This window comes from Lathamus discolor, chromosome 1, assembly GCF_037157495.1.
Source record: "Lathamus discolor isolate bLatDis1 chromosome 1, bLatDis1.hap1, whole genome shotgun sequence".
Lineage (NCBI taxonomy): Eukaryota > Metazoa > Chordata > Aves > Psittaciformes > Psittacidae > Lathamus > Lathamus discolor.
Genome location: NC_088884.1, coordinates 6,828,406 through 6,847,872, shown reverse-complemented (window position 1 = coordinate 6,847,872; position 19,467 = coordinate 6,828,406). Strand labels below are relative to the sequence as shown.

Below are 19,467 nucleotides of genomic sequence, written 5' to 3'. Positions count from 1 at the left end.
GGAACACTGGTTTGCAGATGGTGCCTCTCAGGGTGGGTGTCAGGCAGCAGCACCCAGAGGCAGAGCAAAGCCCACGCCTGTAACTGCTGCTTTTCTGCACAAAATACTCTTTGCACATCAAATAAGTGCTTTATCCCCAAAAAACTCTGCCTGGGAAGAACTGGAATGAAGAGGATTTGCCTTTGGCTGTTTGGGGCTGCTACATGAAGGTGACCTCCTATCCAGAACTGGTTCCTGCACTGATTTGGGCTGGGTTTTCTCATCTCCTGCCCTCCTAGGAAAGAGAAAACAGCCAACCCCTGAATTCTCTCTTGGAAAGAGGATAATGGGTCCTATTAAATAGGGATTAATGAAATGAAGACATCCTGGGAGCCAGGCTGCTGAGTTCCTGCCCAGGAGAGCTGCTCAGCTCATTTAACCCTTCACTGCCTGTGCTTCCCAGCCTGTGAACGGGAGTGGATCTGGGGGTTCCTGGAGACTCAGGGGTTGGGTCTGTGTGGAAGATGAGTGCTCTGCTCTGGCAAGACAGCACATGTTCTCCAGACACTCGTGGAGGAGCAGCTGGAAACCACAGCATGCACCTGCAGTGGAAGATCCTGCCATTTAGAGAGAAAAAGGTTGTAATGGTACAAAGCATTTCCATCCTTGCCCATGGATGTCAGTGTGGTGGCTCCATGAAGCCATCATGTCATGTCGTGGCAGATCATAGAATTCCAGCCTGGTTTGTGTTGGAAGGGACCTTAAAGCTCCTCCAGTCCCAACCCCTGCCACAGGCAGGGACACCTTCCACTAGAGCAGCTTGCTCCAAGCCCCTGTGTCCAACCTGGCCTTGAGCACTGCCAGGGATGGGGCAGCCACAGCTTCTCCGGGCACCCTGTGCCAGCGCCTCAGCACCCTCACAGGGAAGAGCTTCTGCATAAGATCTAACCTGAACTTCCCCTGCTTCAGTTTGAACCCATCACCCCTTGTCCTGTCACTACAGCCCCTGATGAAGAGTCCCTCTCCAGCATCCAAAGCTCAGGAACATCATCTTTGTGCCCACAAAGGGGCTTCTACTGCAGGAGCATGGAGAGAGTATTAATCTTTCCTGGCTGGCTGCAGATGCTGGTGGGAGAGCTGCAGACATGGGCTGTAGAAGGTCCTGCTGAGCTCCACCACCGGCCAATGAGCAGAGATGCTTCTGCCCAGGTTTGACACTTGCATTTTAGGACACACACAACACACCAGTGGGTTAATAAGGGCTGGTGTGGGAGTCTTTGATGTTGGTGTAGGGAATATGCAGTGAGGATGCTAATGATCATAGGGAACGTGGAAAGGGGATGATGATTCAGTCAGATGTCTTTGAGTTGATGTAGGGATAATGGAAAGAGGAGCATGATTTTGATGTGGTCAAAAGTCTTTGGTGGTGGAGGAGGGGATATGCAAAGAAGACAATAATGATGATGGGGAGCATGCAAGTAGAATTATGATGATGATGATGATTTAGTCAGAAATCTTTGGCGTTTGTGTAGGGAACATGCAAAGAGGATGATGGTGATGATGATGATAATGGGGCAGTGTGGTCTCAGCAAGCTCAGGTCCTTGGCACTTCACCAGCCGCTTGTTGAAATCTGCTCCCTGTCTTTTCTTGACTCTTTAAGTTTAACAGGGGGTGCCACACTTCCCACCTGCTTGGGCCACCTGTGGCCATCCAGATGGCAGAAGGACCTGGGGAAACACATATGTTTGGGATTTTTCCTTTCCTTATGTCTTCTTTCCCAGACACCTCTTTATGGTACCCCAGTGGGTCTCTGAAGCATTCAGAGCTCAGCACCCTCCACGGGTACAGCTGTGTGTTGAGATGCAGGAGGGAATTACCCAAATGATCCTCCTTCTCCATCCTTCTCTGTCTTTCTCCATCCTTCTCCTTCATCCTCATCCTCCTCTGTTCTCCTTCATCCTCCTCTTTCTCCATTCTTCTCCATCGTCCTCCTCCATTCCCTTCCTCCTCCATTCTCTTCCTCCTCCATTCTCCTCCTCCTTCATTCTCCTTCATCCTCCTCTTTCTCCATTCTTCTCCATCGTCCTCCTCCATTCTCTTCCTCCTCCATTCTCTTCCTCCTCCATTCTCCTCCTCCTCCGTTCTCCTCCTCCTCCATTCTCCTTCATCCTCCTCTTTCTCCATTCTTCTCCATCGTCCTCCTCCATTCTCTTTCTCCTCCATTCTCTTCCTCCTCCATTCTCCTCCTCCTCCGTTCTCCTCCTCCTTCATTCTCCTTCATCCTCCTCTTTCTCCATTCTTCTCCATTGTCCTCCTCCATTCTCTTCCTCCTCCATTCTCCTCCTCCTTCATTCTCCTTCATCCTCCTCTTTCTCCATTCTTCTCCATCGTCCTCCTCCATTCTCTTCCTCCTCCATTCTCTTCCTCCTCCATTCTCCTCCTCCTCCGTTCTCCTCCTCCTCCATTCTCCTTCATCCTCCTCTTTCTCCATTCTTCTCCATCGTCCTCCTCCATTCTCTTTCTCCTCCATTCTCTTCCTCCTCCATTCTCCTCCTCCTCCATTCTCCTTCATCCTCCTCTTTCTCCATTCTTCTCCATCGTCCTCCTCCATTCTCTTCCTCCTCCATTCTCCTCCTCCTCCATTCTCCTCTTCATTCTCCTCCATCTTCCTCCTTTCTCCATCTTCCTCCTCTTCCATTTTCCTACTCCTCCATTTTCTTCCTTCTCCACCCTTATCCTCCTCCATTCTTCTCCATTAGCAGCTATATTAGAAAAGCTGATAACTCTTCATGATTCAAAGGCTTTTCCACCTGTGCTTTCTAGCTTTGATGTTTCTTCTGGTGTCATTATAAACCTCAAGTTCTGCCATGTTTGACCATTGCCTTTCCAGCACACCTTCAATGAAGCAGTGCTCCTGCTCTGAACAGTCAAGCAGAACAGTCTCACCTACACTGTCAGGATGTGGTACTTGAGATGCCAAACTAGGGGCTTGCTTAGGAATGATTTGAGTTTGTGATTTATCCCTTTTTGGTCCCAGCAGACCTTCCTGGATCAGAGCAGTGACTTTGTGGTTACTTTGCTTACAGATCTTGGATGATGGAGGAGATCTCACTCACTGGATTTACAAGAAATACCCCAACATGTTTAAGAAGATCAAGGGGATAGTAGAGGAGAGTGTGACTGGTGTCCACAGGTAATGGGACAGGCTGGACGCTGAGCATGGAGATGTGTGGACCAAAGCATCTTCTGGCACTCGTAACAAAAGATCTCCAAGCTCTAAGATGCCACAGATGAGTGTTGAACCTCGTAAAACATGCTCTGTGGTTTTCCTTTATCATGGGCTTGGCTTTCCCTTGAGAGATGGTTTAACTCTCATATAGTGAAAGCAATGGACTTGGAACTACTGCTCTGAATTCCAGATGAAGAGCAGAAGCATCTGCTGACCATTGCCTGGGTGGAGAAAGTGCACAAGGCCTTGTTTTCCCAAGGGGCAATGGTTATCTCACCTCATTTTGCATGGCAAAAGGAAGGGGTGAGGGTGTTGCACAAGAAGGGCTCTGGAGAAGGTCAACAGCATTAAATCTATGGAGAGAAGTGAGATTTGGGAAGAGGAAATGAGTCTCTAGTTGAGATGAGAGTCCAGGAAGGGAGAACCACAAATGACTGAGATCCATCCATCATGTGGCAGAAGCAGAGTTTTGATGGGAGAAGGGGCTGCTCAGAACAGGGAAATGGAATGTTTGGAGTAAGGAAGTGACCGATTCAGTTTTGCAGCCACAGGGGTCAAGAAAAGGACTTGGTCATATTTTTGGTACTGGGAATTTTCCCAAGATGGGCAAAAGACACGTGCAAAACCAAAGCAATGGTCAAAACTGCTCCCCATGTTCTTGTGCCAGGAGCAAGGTTGTTTCTGAGGTTGGTGGTATTGATGCATGTGTGCTCCTTACCTCCAGGGAACAGACAACGTGGCGACTGAGGCTCCCCAGATGGCACTGGAGGTGGTCCCTAGGGCCTGAGCAAGGGGGCATGTTCTCCTTCCTGAGGTCTGGAGCAGGGAGATGATGTTCAGGTTCTCTTTGTAGCCATTGTGTAGAGCTGAGATCCATTTCTAGTGGTTTTGCTGCTGCCAGGAGTTGAGTCTGCTCTCAGGAGCAGGAGGTCAGGTTGATGTGTTCCCACCCTGGGTACTTCTTGCTCTACAACTCAGTGATAACACTCCTGCTGCTGTTCAAACTGATGTTTTGCTGCAGGAGCTGGTCACAGCAGCTTCACATTGCTGTGATGTTACCCTCCTGTGGCCATTCCTATTTGTCATGAGCTGGAAGAGCTTGAGGAATTACAGGAGCTCTCATTTTACAGTATCTGAAACAGGATTTGGAAGTTTTATCATGTTGAGGACGTCAGAGGATTATTGTAATATCAATGGTTGTGAGGCAGATTAAGTCCAGAGCACCTTCCAGTCTGCTATTTGCCATTGTAATGCAGTAAGGAGGGAAAACAGATGCAAACATCTGTGGAAGCTCCTCCTGAAATGAGGAGCTCCTGGTAAGAGGTTATCTTTGACCCTCCAGATGTCTACTGCTCACCCCAGTGAAACAAAGACCTCAAGAGCACACAACAGTAGAGCGCAGGGAAAGACTTCTCTGCCGATGACCTGTTTCTTCCTGTATTCCTTTCAGGCTGTACCAGTTGTCCAAAGCAGGGAAGCTCTGTGTCCCAGCCATGAATGTCAACGACTCGGTCACAAAGCAGAAGTTTGACAACCTGTACTGCTGCAGAGAGTCCATCCTGGACGGGTATGTACATGGCCACCAACAAAGGGCTGTGCTCCTTGCTCATGTCACATTGGATCCCACAGGGAACTGGGTCTATGGGTCTGTCCCACCTCCCATTTGAGATCATTTTAGGTCAATGGAAACAATGAGCTGTTGGAATAAGGTCCCTAGGGAAGCAGCAGGCTCCCCGATGCTGGACACTCCTAAGATTGGGCTGGACAGGGTGCTGGGACATTTTTGTCTGGAAAGGTTGGACTAGATGACCCTCGAGGTCTCTTCCAACCTGATAATCTATGATTCTACAAGTTGATGTGTTAGAGGAGAACAAAGACCCTTTATTACCTCTGGTCCATCCTATCGAAGATGAGAACCTGGAAGGCATTTTGAGACAGCAGCTGTGTCTCTCTGGGTCAGGAGACCCTAGGACTTTTACTATTGGTTGTAAAGCTCTACAAACACACACGCACCACAGAAAACCAACGTTGAATCTTGTGTGTGTAGGAGAATGATCTTGCAGCAAAGACTTTAGATCTCTAGAAGTTCTGTGGTGATGATTTGTGCTCTCAGGGTGATGTTGCCCTTTATGTAGGTGAGTCGTGTGCATTTTCCCTTCTCGGTGAGTGTGGCTGGAGCTGTGTTCAAACCCTGCAGCTTCTCTGTGTGAGGACTTCAGAAGTCTTCATGTATGGCTACAATACTCCTTCCCATTCCTCTTAACCTTTGTGGCACCAGGGTAAAACCCATCTGTGCCTGAGGGGTGTGTGTGAGTCACCCAGCTCCTTCATCACAACATCTTCTTTCTCTGCTTGACCCTGGTGAGGCCACATCTGGAGCACTGTGTCCAGTGCTAGGCTCCTCAGTACAAGAAAGACAAGGAGCTACTGGAGAGGGTCCAGCAGAGGCCACAGGGATGCTCAGTGTCTGGAGCACCTCTTTTATGAGGAGAGATTGCAGGAGCTGGGCCTGGTCAGTCTGGAGAAGAGCAGCTTGAGAGGGGATCTCGTCAATGCAGATCAGTAGCTCAAAGGTGGTGCCAGAAGGATGGTGCCGGACTCTTCTCAGGGGTGCCCAGTGACAGGATGAGGATCAGTGGCCAACAACCGAAACACAAGTGTCACCTCAACACGAGGAAGAACTTCTGTACATTAGAGCACTGGCACAGGCTGCCATGGGAGGTTGTGGATGTCTCCCTCTCTGGAGACATCCAAAACCCACTGGGACATGTTCCTCTGTGACCTGCTCTGAGTGGCCCTGCCTTGGCCCCTGTTTGAACGGGATGATCTCCAGAGCTCCCTTCCAACCCTAATGAACCTTCTCTTCAGCTGACCATAAATAGGTACAGAAGGTGGGAATCATAGGAATTCTGAATCCTTTATCCACCTCTTCCCTCCTTGCTCCTGCAGGATCTCCAGTCACGTGCCATACAAGCAAGCAGAAGAGTGTTTGCTTCCCTCTGGGCTCCCTCCCCCCTAGAATCCCAGTGGGCAGCCCATGGGACTGGGAGCAGCTCTGCAGCAACCTGATGGTGCTGTTCTTTTCAGGATTGGACGGGAATAAGTTGCTGACGGATACGTGGGCACTGGGAACATGATGTATCTTTTGAGACTGTTGATCTTGAAATGCAGTGCAAGCTGCTTGAAGTTGTGATCTAGAGAGTGTAAATCTCATCTCAGGGATATTTTTTCCTCTCTGCCTCCCTTTATTTTCCTTGCTTTGATGGAATTGGGTGTCCGTGTCCCCACCACCTCCAGCACCAAATCTTGTCAAAGCCAAGTGAGATTAGAAAGACTTATTCCTACAGTTAAGGCTATGAGATATTGCACCAAGTAGTGGTCCCAGTAGACAAGTAAGCACAGAGCGGGGACAAAGTAGTCTTTCCAGGCTGGTGTTGATGCTGCTCAGATGGACACAGAGGGAAGGTCACCTGCTTTGTTCCAGGTAATATGGTGCAGAGGAGGAACCCACCATGGAGAAGACAACCTGCTTCAAGAGAAAAGACTGTTTTCATGGTTTAAACAAGCCTTGAGCTTCAGTTGTCAGCTCCTCACCAACGCAGGGATGTCTCCTTCTGTCTGATCAAAGTCCATCTGGCAGTCTCTTGGTGTTCAGCTGGGCTCCTGCTGCCTTCAGTCTGGTGGCACCAGAGCTCAGACACCCAGCATATGCTTCCCTGTCAATGGTAGCCTCTGCTCTAACATCTTTCTCCCAAATCTTTGTGGGATATGTAGCGCCTCACTCATCACCTCGGCTTTGAAGCAGTCTTCCTGGTGGTGGTCATCTTGACCAGGAGAAGTGAAGAAGACTCATGTTTGTCCAGATAAAGGGGCATGAAGATGACCTTTAAAATGTGTGCGAGTGCCGTGTGGGTTAGTGAACCACCAGACGTGCTTCTCAGGATGATGCACTGCATGTGCAGTTTCTTCTCCACATTTCGATCACGTGTTATTCTGAAAGACTAACTTTTGGGCTCCTTGTTGAGCCCAGCAGCGATGGAATCTGGCTTTTTCCTGCTAAGATGTGGTATTATGAACAACCTGCTCTAGTGAAAGGTGTCCCTGCCCGTGGCAGGGGTTGGAACTGGAGGAGCTTTCATGTCCCTTCCAACACAAACCAGTCTGGGATTCTATAAAAGCAACTTGATACAGTAATTCTTCTAATCACATAGCCCTTCCTTCTTTTTCATGGCCATGTCTCTGCTGAGTGTTACAGGGTTCAAGCTGCACAAGGCAGCCTCTGTCATAGAGTCATGGAATGGTTTGGGTTGGAAGGGACCTTAAAGCTCATCCGCTTCCAACCCCCTGCCACAGGCAGTGACACCTTCCACTAGAGCAGGTTGCTCCAAGCCCCTCTGTCCAACCTGGCCTTGAACACTGCCAGGGATGGGGCAGCCACAGCTTCTCTGGGCACCCTGTGCCAGCGCCCCAGCACCCTCACAGGGAAGAGCTTCTGCCTAAGATCTAACCTGAACTTCCCCTGTTTCAGTTTGAACCCATCACCCCTTGTCCTGTCCCTTCAGTCCCTGATGAAGAGCCCCTCTCCAGCATCCTTGTAGCCCCCTTCAGACACTGGAAGATGGGGGTCAGCTGCCCAGTGAAGAGTTGCCCCCAGCTTCTGAGCTAAAGGCAAAGCTTTTAGCTCCATGTTCCACCAGATGCTCTCCGTGGCTAAAAACATGAAAATCTTTGTATCTTCTTTATCCAGTTGTGGTGGATGATGGACCTCAGGGGTTGGGCAGTTGGGATCTGAGCTAACTCTGGCCCAGGCATCGAAAACTGGGTCAAAAGAAGCCTGAGCAGAGGTGCTGTGGGTTTTATCTCTCTTCTCTTGGAAATGTGAGGGAATTTCACCTTCCCTGCACTGCTAACCTATTTACTGGTGTGCTAAAAATAGCCTGCAATGTAGGGCACTCTTAGGGAGAAAGCAGAAGGAATCCGAGTGGAAGGGAGAGCTTTATTTGTGGAAAGCTCTGGGAGTCAGGCAATAAATTACCACTTTCCTGCTTCTTCTGGAGCTATTTCTGGGTGTTTTGAATGTAAAACAACAAAAAGAAGGAAATATTTTTTTATAAGATCTTAAATATTTCTGGAGTCCAAAGCAAAGGGATACAACAATGGAGCTAAGTAAAAAAGGGATCTAACCCCCGAATCTTCCATCTTTGTTGTGTTTCCACGATGACCAAAGGAAAGAGTCAGGTTTTAGGAGCCCTTTGGGTCCTCTCTGCGCCCAGAATTGCTGTGTGTCTTCAGGGATACAGGGTACAGCTGTGGTGTTTAGGAGGAGCAAACCAGGAATCCACTGCCCTTCCCAACCTCAGCAATGGCATAGATCTTACTGCTGGTCTTTAATGAAGTTGTCTTCTTTTTCCTCAGCCTTAAGAGGACAACAGACATGATGTTTGGAGGGAAGCAAGTAGTGGTTTGTGGCTATGGAGAGGTAAGGGGATTGCAGCTTACCTGCAGGTTTTGCATGTAAAACTGGCACATCCTTTGCATGGCTTTATCCCACGGGGCTTTCCTGTCCTTGGGGCTTGTCTCTGCATCTGCAGGGACCTTCAGACCTGATGGGTTGGCCAAAACTGGAAGATTTTCCTCATTTCCACTGTATTTCTTTCGTACTCAACAGATGACAAACCTAATCTTAAGAGATGAATATAGAGTATTCTGAATAGCTTTAATATCTGAATATTAGCATATCCAGACATTAATAGATCGTATCTTTTATATTATATTCTTTGTAATGTAATCTTAAGACATTTGGAGGCTGGGTTCTGCAGATGTACTGCGCAGCCACAGTGATGCATGCTGAAACGTGGTCAAGAAAGGGAAGTTAATCTTGACCTACCCTCATGCTTTCATCCCCAAAGAGAATGATCCTGTCTGAAGGATGGGAATAGCCACCCTTGTCAGGACCAGTTCACACCAGCTATGGTGGGCTGTGCTGTGGGAGCTGCACTGGGACTCTTTTTTTTTCCCCAAAAAGATGCAGTGGGATTATTTCTTGATGGTGTAATCACATTTTTTTGGGAGCTGTTGGTCATTTAACCATTGTCCTCAATTCCCCTGTGAGCCTCACTGTGTGCTGTGTAAAGGTTAAAGCTCTTTAACCCTCAGAGATTAAACCATTAAGCTTCCTAAACAGAGGAAAGGTTACAAGAGACTCAAACTTTCCCTGAGATAAGGGTAATCTCTTGTTTTCGTAGTACTTTCTAGATACCGGGAAGGAAAAACAACTCCCTGGGGCCAAAATCAACATCACTTTTACATGTTTTAGTGCCTCTTATCTAAGCTGGGTCCTAAATGACTCCAAATCCACGAATTTCATGCACCCAGAAGCTGAGTATATGCAACCAGAGGGTTGCAAAGGGCTCTTGGGGCTGCAGGAGACACGTGGAGTTGTACATCCCCCATGGCCATACTGATGCTCAGCATCTCCTGAGCCCTCAGCATCTCACTCTTCCTCTGTGCTCTTCTCCCTCCCCAGGTTGGAAAGGGCTGTTGTGCTGCTCTGAAGGCCATGGGCTCCATAGTGTATGTGACAGAGATCGATCCAATCTGTGCCCTCCAGGCCTGGTAAGCACTTGCACTGAGCCCAGCTGCTTCTTCAGCTTCCTTTATTCCCCCAGGAAAACCATGGCCAGAAACCACTCAGCAGTGGTCCCTACCCAGGGAGACACTGCTGGGGGGTTTGTAGCTTCTCCATACCCTTGGAGGGACCCACAGCTCTGTCCTACAGTAGAAAAGAGTTCCTGCACTAGCTCCTCACCCAGTTTATCTGTACCCCATGTGCCAACTTGCATGATCATAACTACAGTGGCCAAGAGTTTAATGATAATGGCTTGAGTTTAATGATAACGGCTTGAAAGGGTGTTGGGAGTGAATGGCAACCTTTGGAGTGCAAACTCAGGACTTTACTGGGCTGTGCGCACACCTCACCCGAGGGATATCTGGGGTTCTGTGATCACCCACCCCTCACAAACCTCTCCTTGCTAACACTGGTACCCCCGACACAGGGCTGAAAGCACGAGGCTGCCCCCTCACATGGGCACACTGTGGTTATACCCAACCCCATTTCTTCCAGGTAAAGGTTGTTCTGGTGCAGAGATGCTGCTTCTGCAGCTCAAGGTGTGAAACGGGACATGAAACCAGTCCCTAAACCACACAGAGCCTTATTAAACCTTCATCCTCTTCCTCACAGCCAGCTTTCAAAGGCCTGTCACAGTGAGGAAACCCATGAGTAGAGCTGATCAACTTCCAGTTTGCTTTGTGACCTCCACAACTGGTCCCAAAGCTTTCATGGTGACTTTGGTGGTTGCAACAACCCCAGACCTGCCTCTGCAGCACCATGCGGCCCTGCTCATAGGGATTGTACAGTGGGAGGGAGGAAAAACACAATAAATAGGACATAAAGCAGGAAAAATGGCTCCTTTTATAGCACCTACAATTCTGCAGCTTGTGAGAGCCACAGAAATCAGTTCTCAGGAGCAATGTCAACAAGTCCTAAAAAACACCCCTCCTGCCCTTGTTACGTGCTGAACACACCTTGCTGGGTGAAGTCAGGAGAGACCTGCTGAGCCCCCAGCACATCTAAAGATGCTGTAAGTGCCTAAATCTGGATTGCAGCGTGGATGACAGACATCTGTGGGCTGGGGCTGTTTGGGTTTTATGTTTCTGAAGATGCTCTAAATCCGTATCAGAGAAGCTCCTGCAGCAGGAGGGGGATCTGCAGCTTCTGGATGTACTTTGCAGCATTAAAAAAGCCATCTCGATGGAAAATGTTTCTTTGCAGTTGTGGGGGCCTGGACAGCAAATGTGAAATCCCCCAAATCTCTTTTCACTTCTCCCCACAACAGTCCCAAATCCTCCAAAACCCCTCCAAATGCTGTGGGGGATGTGGCTTTTTAAGTTCTGCCTTACTGTTTGTGGCATTAGAAAGTTCAAGCGAGTATCTAAGAATCACCTAATGGGGTGGTTTTCTATTTTGGGCATGGTTTTGCTGCTTCTCAGTCTACTTTTTCCTCCCTCTTCTCCTAGCATGGATGGATTCCGGCTGGTGAAGCTCAATGAGGTCATCAGACAGGTTGACATTGTCATCACCTGCACAGGTACGTGGTCCCCAACACTGGGGATGGGTTCTCGGGGATGCACACCCATAATTGGGTCCATCTTTTCCCAAAGGAAAAGGCGGAAGGATGGGGAGGGCAAACAGGGTGTTTGTTATGGGTTTTGCTGTCTGGCAGGCAACAAGAACGTGGTGACCAGGGAACACTTGGATAGGATGAAGAACAGTTGCATCGTCTGCAACATGGGGCACTCCAACACCGAGATCGACGTGGTGAGTGCAGGAATGTGCCTTGGGTGTGGGATGATGGTGGGCGATAGAGTCACAGAGTGGTTTGTGTTGGGAGGGACCTTAAAGCTCCTCCAGTCCCAACCCCTGCCATGGGCAGGGTCCCCTTCCACTAGAGCAGCTTGCTCCAAGCCCCTGTGTCCAACCTGGCCTTGAACACTGCCAGGGATGGGGCAGCCACAGCTTCTCTGGGCACCCTGTGCCAGCGCCTCAGCACCCTCACAGGGAAGAGCTTCTGCCTAAGAGCTCATCTCAGTCTCCCCTTCAGCAGCTCTGTCTGACCTGGACTGCCTTAGCAAGCACCTGGGGGGAGACCAAATAACCCAGTGCCCCTCTGTCTCAGTAGACATTGTCAGACATGTCTCTGTGATTCCTGCAATCCCAAAGCATGCCAGTGAGACACAAAAACTGCTCCAGCCTCCAGCACAGTGTTTGGTGTCCAGCGGCATTATTACTTCCCCTTGAGAGTCAGTGGATTGCCCTCTCCAGCCCAGTCCAACCCAAATAAGAGTTCAGCTTGGTGCAGCACAACAGCTTATGCTTTATAGAGCAGCACCAAAATCTGCTCCTCTGTGCTTTGACATGAGTAGACAAACAAGAGAATCTTGTCTCAGGGTCAGTGGAGAATTGCTTGACCAGACCCATGGGTTTATAGCCATTTAAAGAAGTGATCCCAGCCATGCAGAGTTGGTCACTGAATCCTCTTCAGCCAGAAAACCTTGAACTACAATAGTTGATGCTGGAGCTTTGATGTATTGTAATCATAAAAATAGTTCCAGGCTATGATTCATAACGGTTTTGTTGGTCTGGGACTGTGAGCAGATCCAAAGGAAGATACAAGCCCAGGAACATGTTGGACACTGCTGGAGGCAGTCCAGAGGAGGCCATGGAGACGCTGCGAGGGCTGGAGCAGCTCTGCTCTGGAGCCAGGCTGAGAGAGCTGGGCTGGGGCAGCCTGGACAAGAGAAGGCTCCTGAAGGGGAGACCTTAGAGCAGCTCCAGTGCCTAAAGGGGCTGCAGGAAAGCTGGAGAGGGGCTTTGGACAAGGGCCTGTAGGGCCAGGCCAAGGGGAATGGCTTTAACCTGCCCGAGGGGAGACTGAGATGAGCTCTTAGGCAGAAGCTCTTCCCTGTGAGGGTGCTGAGGCGCTGGCACAGGGTGCCCAGAGAAGCTGTGGCTGCCCCTTCCCTGGCAGTGTTCAAGGCCAGGTTGGACACAGGGGCTTGGAGCAAGCTGCTCCAGTGGAAGGTGTCCCTGCCCATGGCAGGGGTTGGAGCTGGACTGGCTTTAAGTTCCCTTCAAACACAAACCATCCACGATTCTATGATGATGCCAGTGAGAGTGCTTCCTCTTTTCATTCATATTATGTAGCTCTTGGTTTACGGTCTTTTACCAGTGCTTTAACTGCTTTAACATTGTGTTTCAGGCCAGCCTGCGCACACCTGAGCTGACATGGGAGAGGGTGAGGTCCCAGGTGGACCATGTCATCTGGCCAGATGGCAAGAGAATAGTCCTTCTGGCAGAGGTGAGTTGAGGGTGAAGGAGCAGGAACTGCAGCCTGTTCTCTGCTTGTGGAGGAAGAAACCAAGAGCTGGATGAGTGATGGAGCTGAAGAGGATCCAGACATCACCTCCTTGGGCCTCAGCAGCTCAAGAGTGTCTGGTTGAAGGGCTTGGTGTAGCCCTGGTTTGGTTCATGAGTTACTGGAACACCGAAAAGCTCCCGTGTTTTCCTTTATCCCACCCCAGAGTGTCTCCCACAGGGTATTTTATCAGATTTCTCACTTCTAGTTTTATTGAGTTATAAAACCAACCAACATCTTGGGCTTGAAGTGCATGTGATAAAGGGACACACTTCACTTGTGGGTTTTGTATCTTCTAGTGGCTCTTGTACCTTCTCAAGGGTTGTGAATCGGTTTTGGTGCCACATTGAGATAACACCAGTCTTTGCTTCCCAGGGCCGCCTGCTGAACCTGAGCTGCTCCACTGTCCCCACCTTTGTCCTGTCCATCACTGCCACCACGCAGGTGAGTAGGGTTTGGGCTGAGCCTGAAGCTCCATAGTGGGCAACAGTCACTTAACCTCAGTGTCTTCTCCGTCCAGGCTTTGGCTTTGATAGAGCTCTACAACGCTCCCGAAGGCCGCTACAAGCAAGATGTGTACCTGCTGCCTAAGAAGATGGGTAAAATTGCTCTCCTTGTCTTCTCTTCCTTGGTGTTGAGATTGAACAGAAGGGAGGTTTTGCTTGGGCTGGGTTGGGGACAAAGGGGCATTGCAGCCTCCTGTGCTCTGCCGTGCTCAGGGACTTCCAGCAAGTTCTTCCCACTGGGTCTGGGTTCTTCAGTAGGTTGGATGTGTTATTTCTCCATCCCAACTGGGGAAAACAGGCTGAAGCACTTGGCTGACCGCAGGATTCTGTCCGTGCTGCTGCAGGGCTTCTGCCAGCAGAGCTGCCTCTGTTGGCTCTGAAGACATCCCCGACCAACAGCTCTGCCAGCAGAACCCCCCTTCTGAGGACACAGGCTGCAATGACCACAGTTTTTGCTGCAAAACTGAGACTTATTGGTGTTAATTGTATTTTTTGAGACAAGGTGCAGCTTATCCCTAGCTGGGGTGGTAGATGTCGCCTACCAGGAATGTCCACTGGCTCCTGGACACAGCAGCAGATCCAGGACCCCTCCTAGAAGGGTATTTCAGAGGAAAGTTTGCCCCAAACACATGAGAGACTTTGGTTTTCCTCACTCAGGGTGAAATCAGTTTAGCAGCCAAGACCTGAGCAGTGGTGCACAGGAGGACCTGCTGCGCAGAGGGGACTCGTTGCCTTCTCCTCACCCATACTAATGAGCCTTGCAATCATTCCAGATGAGTATGTGGCAAGCCTCCACCTCCCAACATTTGATGCCCACCTGACAGAGCTCACGGATGAACAAGCAAAATACCTGGGACTGAATAAGAACGGACCTTTCAAACCAAACTACTACAGGTGCTGCTCCTCATCCTCTCCCCTTCTTCTGTCAGGAGGTGGGGTACACGTTAGGGGTGCTGAAGGGATGGGGTTCAATCCCACTGGGAAGATACCATGGGTGGTTTCCTGCTCATTCCCATCACCACGTGGAAAGTGAGAAGGGGCCAAAGCGTTTGGAGCTGTGCCACAGAGCACTTGGCAGGACATGAGCCCTTTGTACATGGCAGCAGCTGTCACCGGAGGTGGCAAATGGCAGAGATGCCACCCCCAACTCAGATGACAGCTTTATTTTTAACGGGTGATGAAGAACAAGGTGGCTCCAAGCCCCGGGAGCTGAGTCGAGGGTCATAGCAAATTCCCTGCATTGAGGAAGAGCCACGATGACTCAAACATCCTCCCATGCACCGTGGGGTGGAGATGTACTCAGACAGCTTCAGCTTGGTGTCCTGCAGGAATTGAAGCCTCCAGATACAAAAAGGAGACTCAAATTTTCCCAGGTTTCCTATTTTGATGTGTAAATATCATGGAATCCCAGACTGGTTTGGGTTGAAAGGGACCTTAAAGCTCCTCCAGTTCCAGGCTGCTCCAAGCCCCTGTGTCCAACCTGGCCTTGAGCACTGCCAGGGATGGGGCAGCCACAGCTTCTCTGGGCACCCTGTGCCAGCGCCTCAGCACCCTCACAGGGAAGAGCTTCTGCCTAAGAGCTCATCTCAGTCTCCCCTCGGGCAGGTTCAAGCCATTCCCCTTGGCCTGTCCCTACAGGCCCTTGTCCCAAGCCCCTCTCCAGCTTTCCTGCAGCCCCTTTAGGCACTGGAGCTGCTCTAAGGTCTCCCCTTCAGGAGCCTTCTCTTCTCCAGGCTGCCCCAGCCCAGCTCTCTCAGCCTGTCCCTATACCATGATGTTTATGGGGTGGGAGACAAAGACCATGTCCTTTTCCAAATCATTTCCTTCCTTGGTGTCTGCCCCTCCCAGAACACACCATGTCAATGCTGGGGCAGCTCCGTGTCTCTTCTGCAGCACCTCCCAAAAACCACCTTTTCTCTTCTCTTCCCCAGATACTAAGTTCCTGCCGCTGTATCCCGGAGAATTGTGAGGAACAAGACCCCAAGTCTTTTCTCAACTACTGTACAGGATTAAACTGCTCAAGCTCCCTAAGCTAGAGCCGGGCTTGCTCTCGTAGTAGACAGTGTGTTAGGTTATTTATTTATTGAATAGAACACTCTCCATGCGGGCTCTGCCGCCGGTGCTCGCTCTGCCGCAGCACTGAGGGAGACGCTGGATTTCTTTCCATTTCTTTCATTTTACTCTTTGGGTTGTTCTTCTTTTCGGGGCTGAGAGGATGAGGAAGGAGATGAGGAAGAAGCTGTTGCAATGGGATGGCTGTGATGGACTTGGAACAGCCTATACGCACCCTTCATCCGATGCATGCAACAGGGGCTGTGGGATCCCACTTGGAGGTTGTTGCTTGCGGGTTCCTTCACATCCCAAAGCTTCTTCCAGGATCTCACCAGCCACGAGAGCTGGATGGAAGGGGGCTGGGTTTGTGTTTCTCGTGCCAACACAGCTAAATCCATGCTCCAAGCGCTGCCGACCAGCCGGGTGCCACCTCACTGGAGGAGCCTCTCATAGTTCCGCTGAACTTCCCAAGGGATGGTTCCATCAGCGAGTGGATGAACTTCGCCTTAGCACTGCTGAAAGCTGCAACGAAGGGTCTGGTTGTTAGTGTCAGGCCATAGCGGGAGCTGGGAGGACAGGAGCGGTGCCCGCTCGGAGGTAGACACGGTGGTGGTGGGGTAGGACCCACCACTTCTCCCTCCATCCCAGCTCCACAGTGTTTTCCTGCTGCTCACGTTACCAGTGCCAACCTCCCATGGCTCAACCAAAGTCATGATCCTGGTGGGGCTACAGGGTGCTGGTGGAAGAGCCCTGGATCCTCACCCAACAAATGCTGCTCACGTGTCGGGGAGCTCTTCCCAACCCAAGCAGAGCTCGTCGGCCATCCTGCTGGGAGGACCCGTGTCCATGTGAGGTCTTTCTCCAGCTGAATTTCAGCCCTTTATGGGAATCTTAGGAGTTTTATTTTCCAGTCATATTTGTAGGATAAAATCTGGAACCCCCCTTTGAGTGTATGAGATGAACACCAGAGTAATCCCACACTGATCTTCTGCCTGGGGAAGGGTTCAGCATCACTAAGCCCCTTCAGTTGACTCGATGCATCAGACCCAGTGGAGAACAGATCTGCCAGAGTTACCTAGTTTAGCCCAGGATGTCCCACTGGAGCACTTCCCAAGGTGACTTTCCAAGTCTCTGTGTCTCATCGGAGTCACTTTATTGGTTCACATGGAGAACATGATCCTTCTAAAATAGAATCACCCAACCCCTGTGAGCGCAAAAGCCTTTATCCTATGGTGGCTGCTTTGGTACCCGAGTCCCTCATCAGCTGCAGGTTCTTGTTTTGTCCTCATGGACTTTGCCATCATGGAAAAACTCTTTAGTGGCAGCTCGTTCACGCACAAGAAAGGAAAACTGGGGGATTATGGGCTTGGAAGCCAAGTCCTGAGGGCTCTTGCTGCTGAGGGCTGGAGTCAGCTTGACTGGAAGCTGCTCGTCTGCAGAGCAAGTGTTCTCGTCTGGTCACTTCTTCCAAGTTTCCCTGTGAAATTTTTCAAAGCCTGGAAGGAAAACCTTGGGAAGACCTCTGAAAGACCTTAGGGCTTTGGGAAGACCTTGGGAAGACCTTGAAAAGATCTCAAGAAGACCTGAGGCCTTCAGGATTTGGTAGGGCTTTCAGAAGGCTTTGAGAAGACTTCAGGGCTTCGAGAAGACTTCAGGGCTTCAAGAAGACTTCGTCATCCATCACCAACCACAAACCTGAAATCATCTCTCCTCGCTCATGAATTTCACCCAGATCCTGAGATTTTGGGGTGAGTCCCCGGAGCTATTGGAGATGCCGCTGGATGACCTCTGCCTGCACCAGCCACTGAACCCGGGGTTCCTGTTGTGCTCCACAGCCTGAAGTCCCACTCCTGGTCGAGGTGAAACACGGTTGTGGGATCCCCTGGAGCAGAGCAGCCTTTGGAAAACAGGCGCATCCCAACCACAGCCACTCCTGCCCCCGGGAGCATCCCTTTGCAGCCACAAGACCCTTCGGAACCGCTCACGCAGCCGCTTGACCTGCCCTGTGCCCGTCGCTTGTGCAGCATTCGCTGGTGCTGACCCATCCGTGAAGTCCTTCGTGCCCATTTTAATCCCAGTTTTATCTTCCAGGTAGCTGATAGGAGGAACAGGAAATCATCAGAAGAATAAGAAGCTCCCAAGTGGCTTTTCCCACCTCGATTTCAAATGCTCTTCTCCATGGCCTGCTTCTTCTGTAAGCTGCTGGGCTTGCTTGGCTTATTCCTGATCAATCTGGAATCGGATTCCATGATCATCTCGAAATTAAACGTGTCGGGGTTGGGTTGGGAAGATTGTCTTTTTTAATGTAACACGTTTTTAAAGAAATAGGAATTAAAAAAAAAGGAGATTTCGGCAACACCAGCAAAATTGTGTAAGGAAACGGTTCTGAACATGGGGAACAGTGAGACCGAAGCCGTCATCGGCGAGACGAGACCTTCGCCAGTGTAACATGTTCAAAGGATGTTTTAATTATTCATGTCTGAGTGATTGTATTAGATCAGCAATAAACTGTAATCCCAAACCACCAATAAAACGTTGGGAAACTCGGCGGCTCCGTGGGGTCTTTGCGTGGAGCCATGGGATGATTTGGGTCGAGAGGGACCTCAAAGCTCCTCCAGCTCCAACCCCTGCCACGGGCAGGGACCCCTTCCACTGGAGCAGCTTGCTCCAAGCCCCTGTGTCCAACCTGGCCTTGAGCACTGCCAGGGATGGGGCAGCCACAGCTTCTCTGGGCACCCTGTGCCAGCGCCTCAGCACCCTCACAGGGAAGAGCTTCTGCCTAAGAGCTCATCTCAGTCTCCCCTCGGGCAGGTTAAAGCCATTCCCCTTGGCCTGTCCCTACAGGCCCTTGTCCCAAGCCCCTCTCCAGGTTTCCTGCAGCCCCTTTAGGCACTGGAGCTGCTCTCAGGTCTCCCCTTCAGGAGCCTTCTCTTGTCCAGGCTGCCCCAGCCCAGCTCTCTCAGCCTGGCTCCAGAGCAGAGCTGCTCCAGCCCCCGCAGCAGCTCCATGGCCTCCTCTGGCCTCGCTCCAGCAGCTCCACGTCCCTCTTGTGCTGCTGCCCCAGAGCTGGATCAGGGCTGCAGGGGGGGTCTCCCCAGAGCGCAGCAGAGGGGGGGTTTGGAGGGGTCAGAGATGCTGCTGCCCCGGGCTGGGGATGGGGACATTGTCCCTCAAGCCGGTGCTGTATCCCGGCGCTCCCACTGCTGCCCTGTGCGCTCATCGGGGAGCGCTGCTCTGGGGGCTGCGTGTCCTTGGGGCTGTTTGGGCTCGGGGCGGCTCTTTGAGCTCTTGTTGCGGATGTGTCCTTGGGGAAAGTGGGATGAGCCGGGACGGGAAACCATCCCCTTATCTCCCTGCTCCTGACGCGGTTCCCCGCTGGCTGTGGGGAGGGAGACAGCCCCAACGCTTTGTGCAGTGGCTGTGAAGGACACGAGTGACACCGAGCTGGGATGTCCAGCCCCCCCCCAGCCACACAGTGACCCCCAGAGCAACTGCTCCCCTGTATGGGGTGGAGAGGGAGGACGGGGGGAATGGGGACTCCCAGTTTCCAGGCCCCCAGGATCTGGACACACCAACCCAATGGGTGATGCTGGGCACCCCCTGGTGCCAGCAGGACCCCCTGATGTGCCCCATGGGCAGCTCTTACCTCCACCACCCCCATAATCCCCAACCCATCGCCCCTAGGGACACCCCTCACCCTCCATGGGGCCCCCCTGTTTCCATCAT

General features: G+C 51.0%; 1 protein-coding gene across 2 annotated transcripts in view; it reads left to right on the top strand.

Moving 5' to 3' along the window:
• Positions 1-18,289, top strand: part of AHCYL2 (adenosylhomocysteinase like 2) — a 78,037-nt gene extending 59,748 nt beyond the window's left edge. For both annotated transcript variants that reach the window (XM_065679047.1, XM_065679097.1), the window contains exons 7-17: positions 3,067-3,173; positions 4,660-4,776; positions 8,625-8,688; positions 9,736-9,824; positions 11,286-11,356; positions 11,492-11,586; positions 13,028-13,126; positions 13,559-13,627; positions 13,704-13,782; positions 14,463-14,583; positions 15,621-18,289. In XM_065679047.1, coding sequence (XP_065535119.1) covers positions 3,067-3,173; positions 4,660-4,776; positions 8,625-8,688; positions 9,736-9,824; positions 11,286-11,356; positions 11,492-11,586; positions 13,028-13,126; positions 13,559-13,627; positions 13,704-13,782; positions 14,463-14,583; positions 15,621-15,627 — 918 coding nt within the window. In that variant the 3' untranslated portion in view covers positions 15,628-18,289. The remainder of the gene's footprint in view (positions 1-3,066; positions 3,174-4,659; positions 4,777-8,624; positions 8,689-9,735; positions 9,825-11,285; positions 11,357-11,491; positions 11,587-13,027; positions 13,127-13,558; positions 13,628-13,703; positions 13,783-14,462; positions 14,584-15,620) is intronic.
• Positions 18,290-19,467: the final 1,178 nt, after the last annotated feature.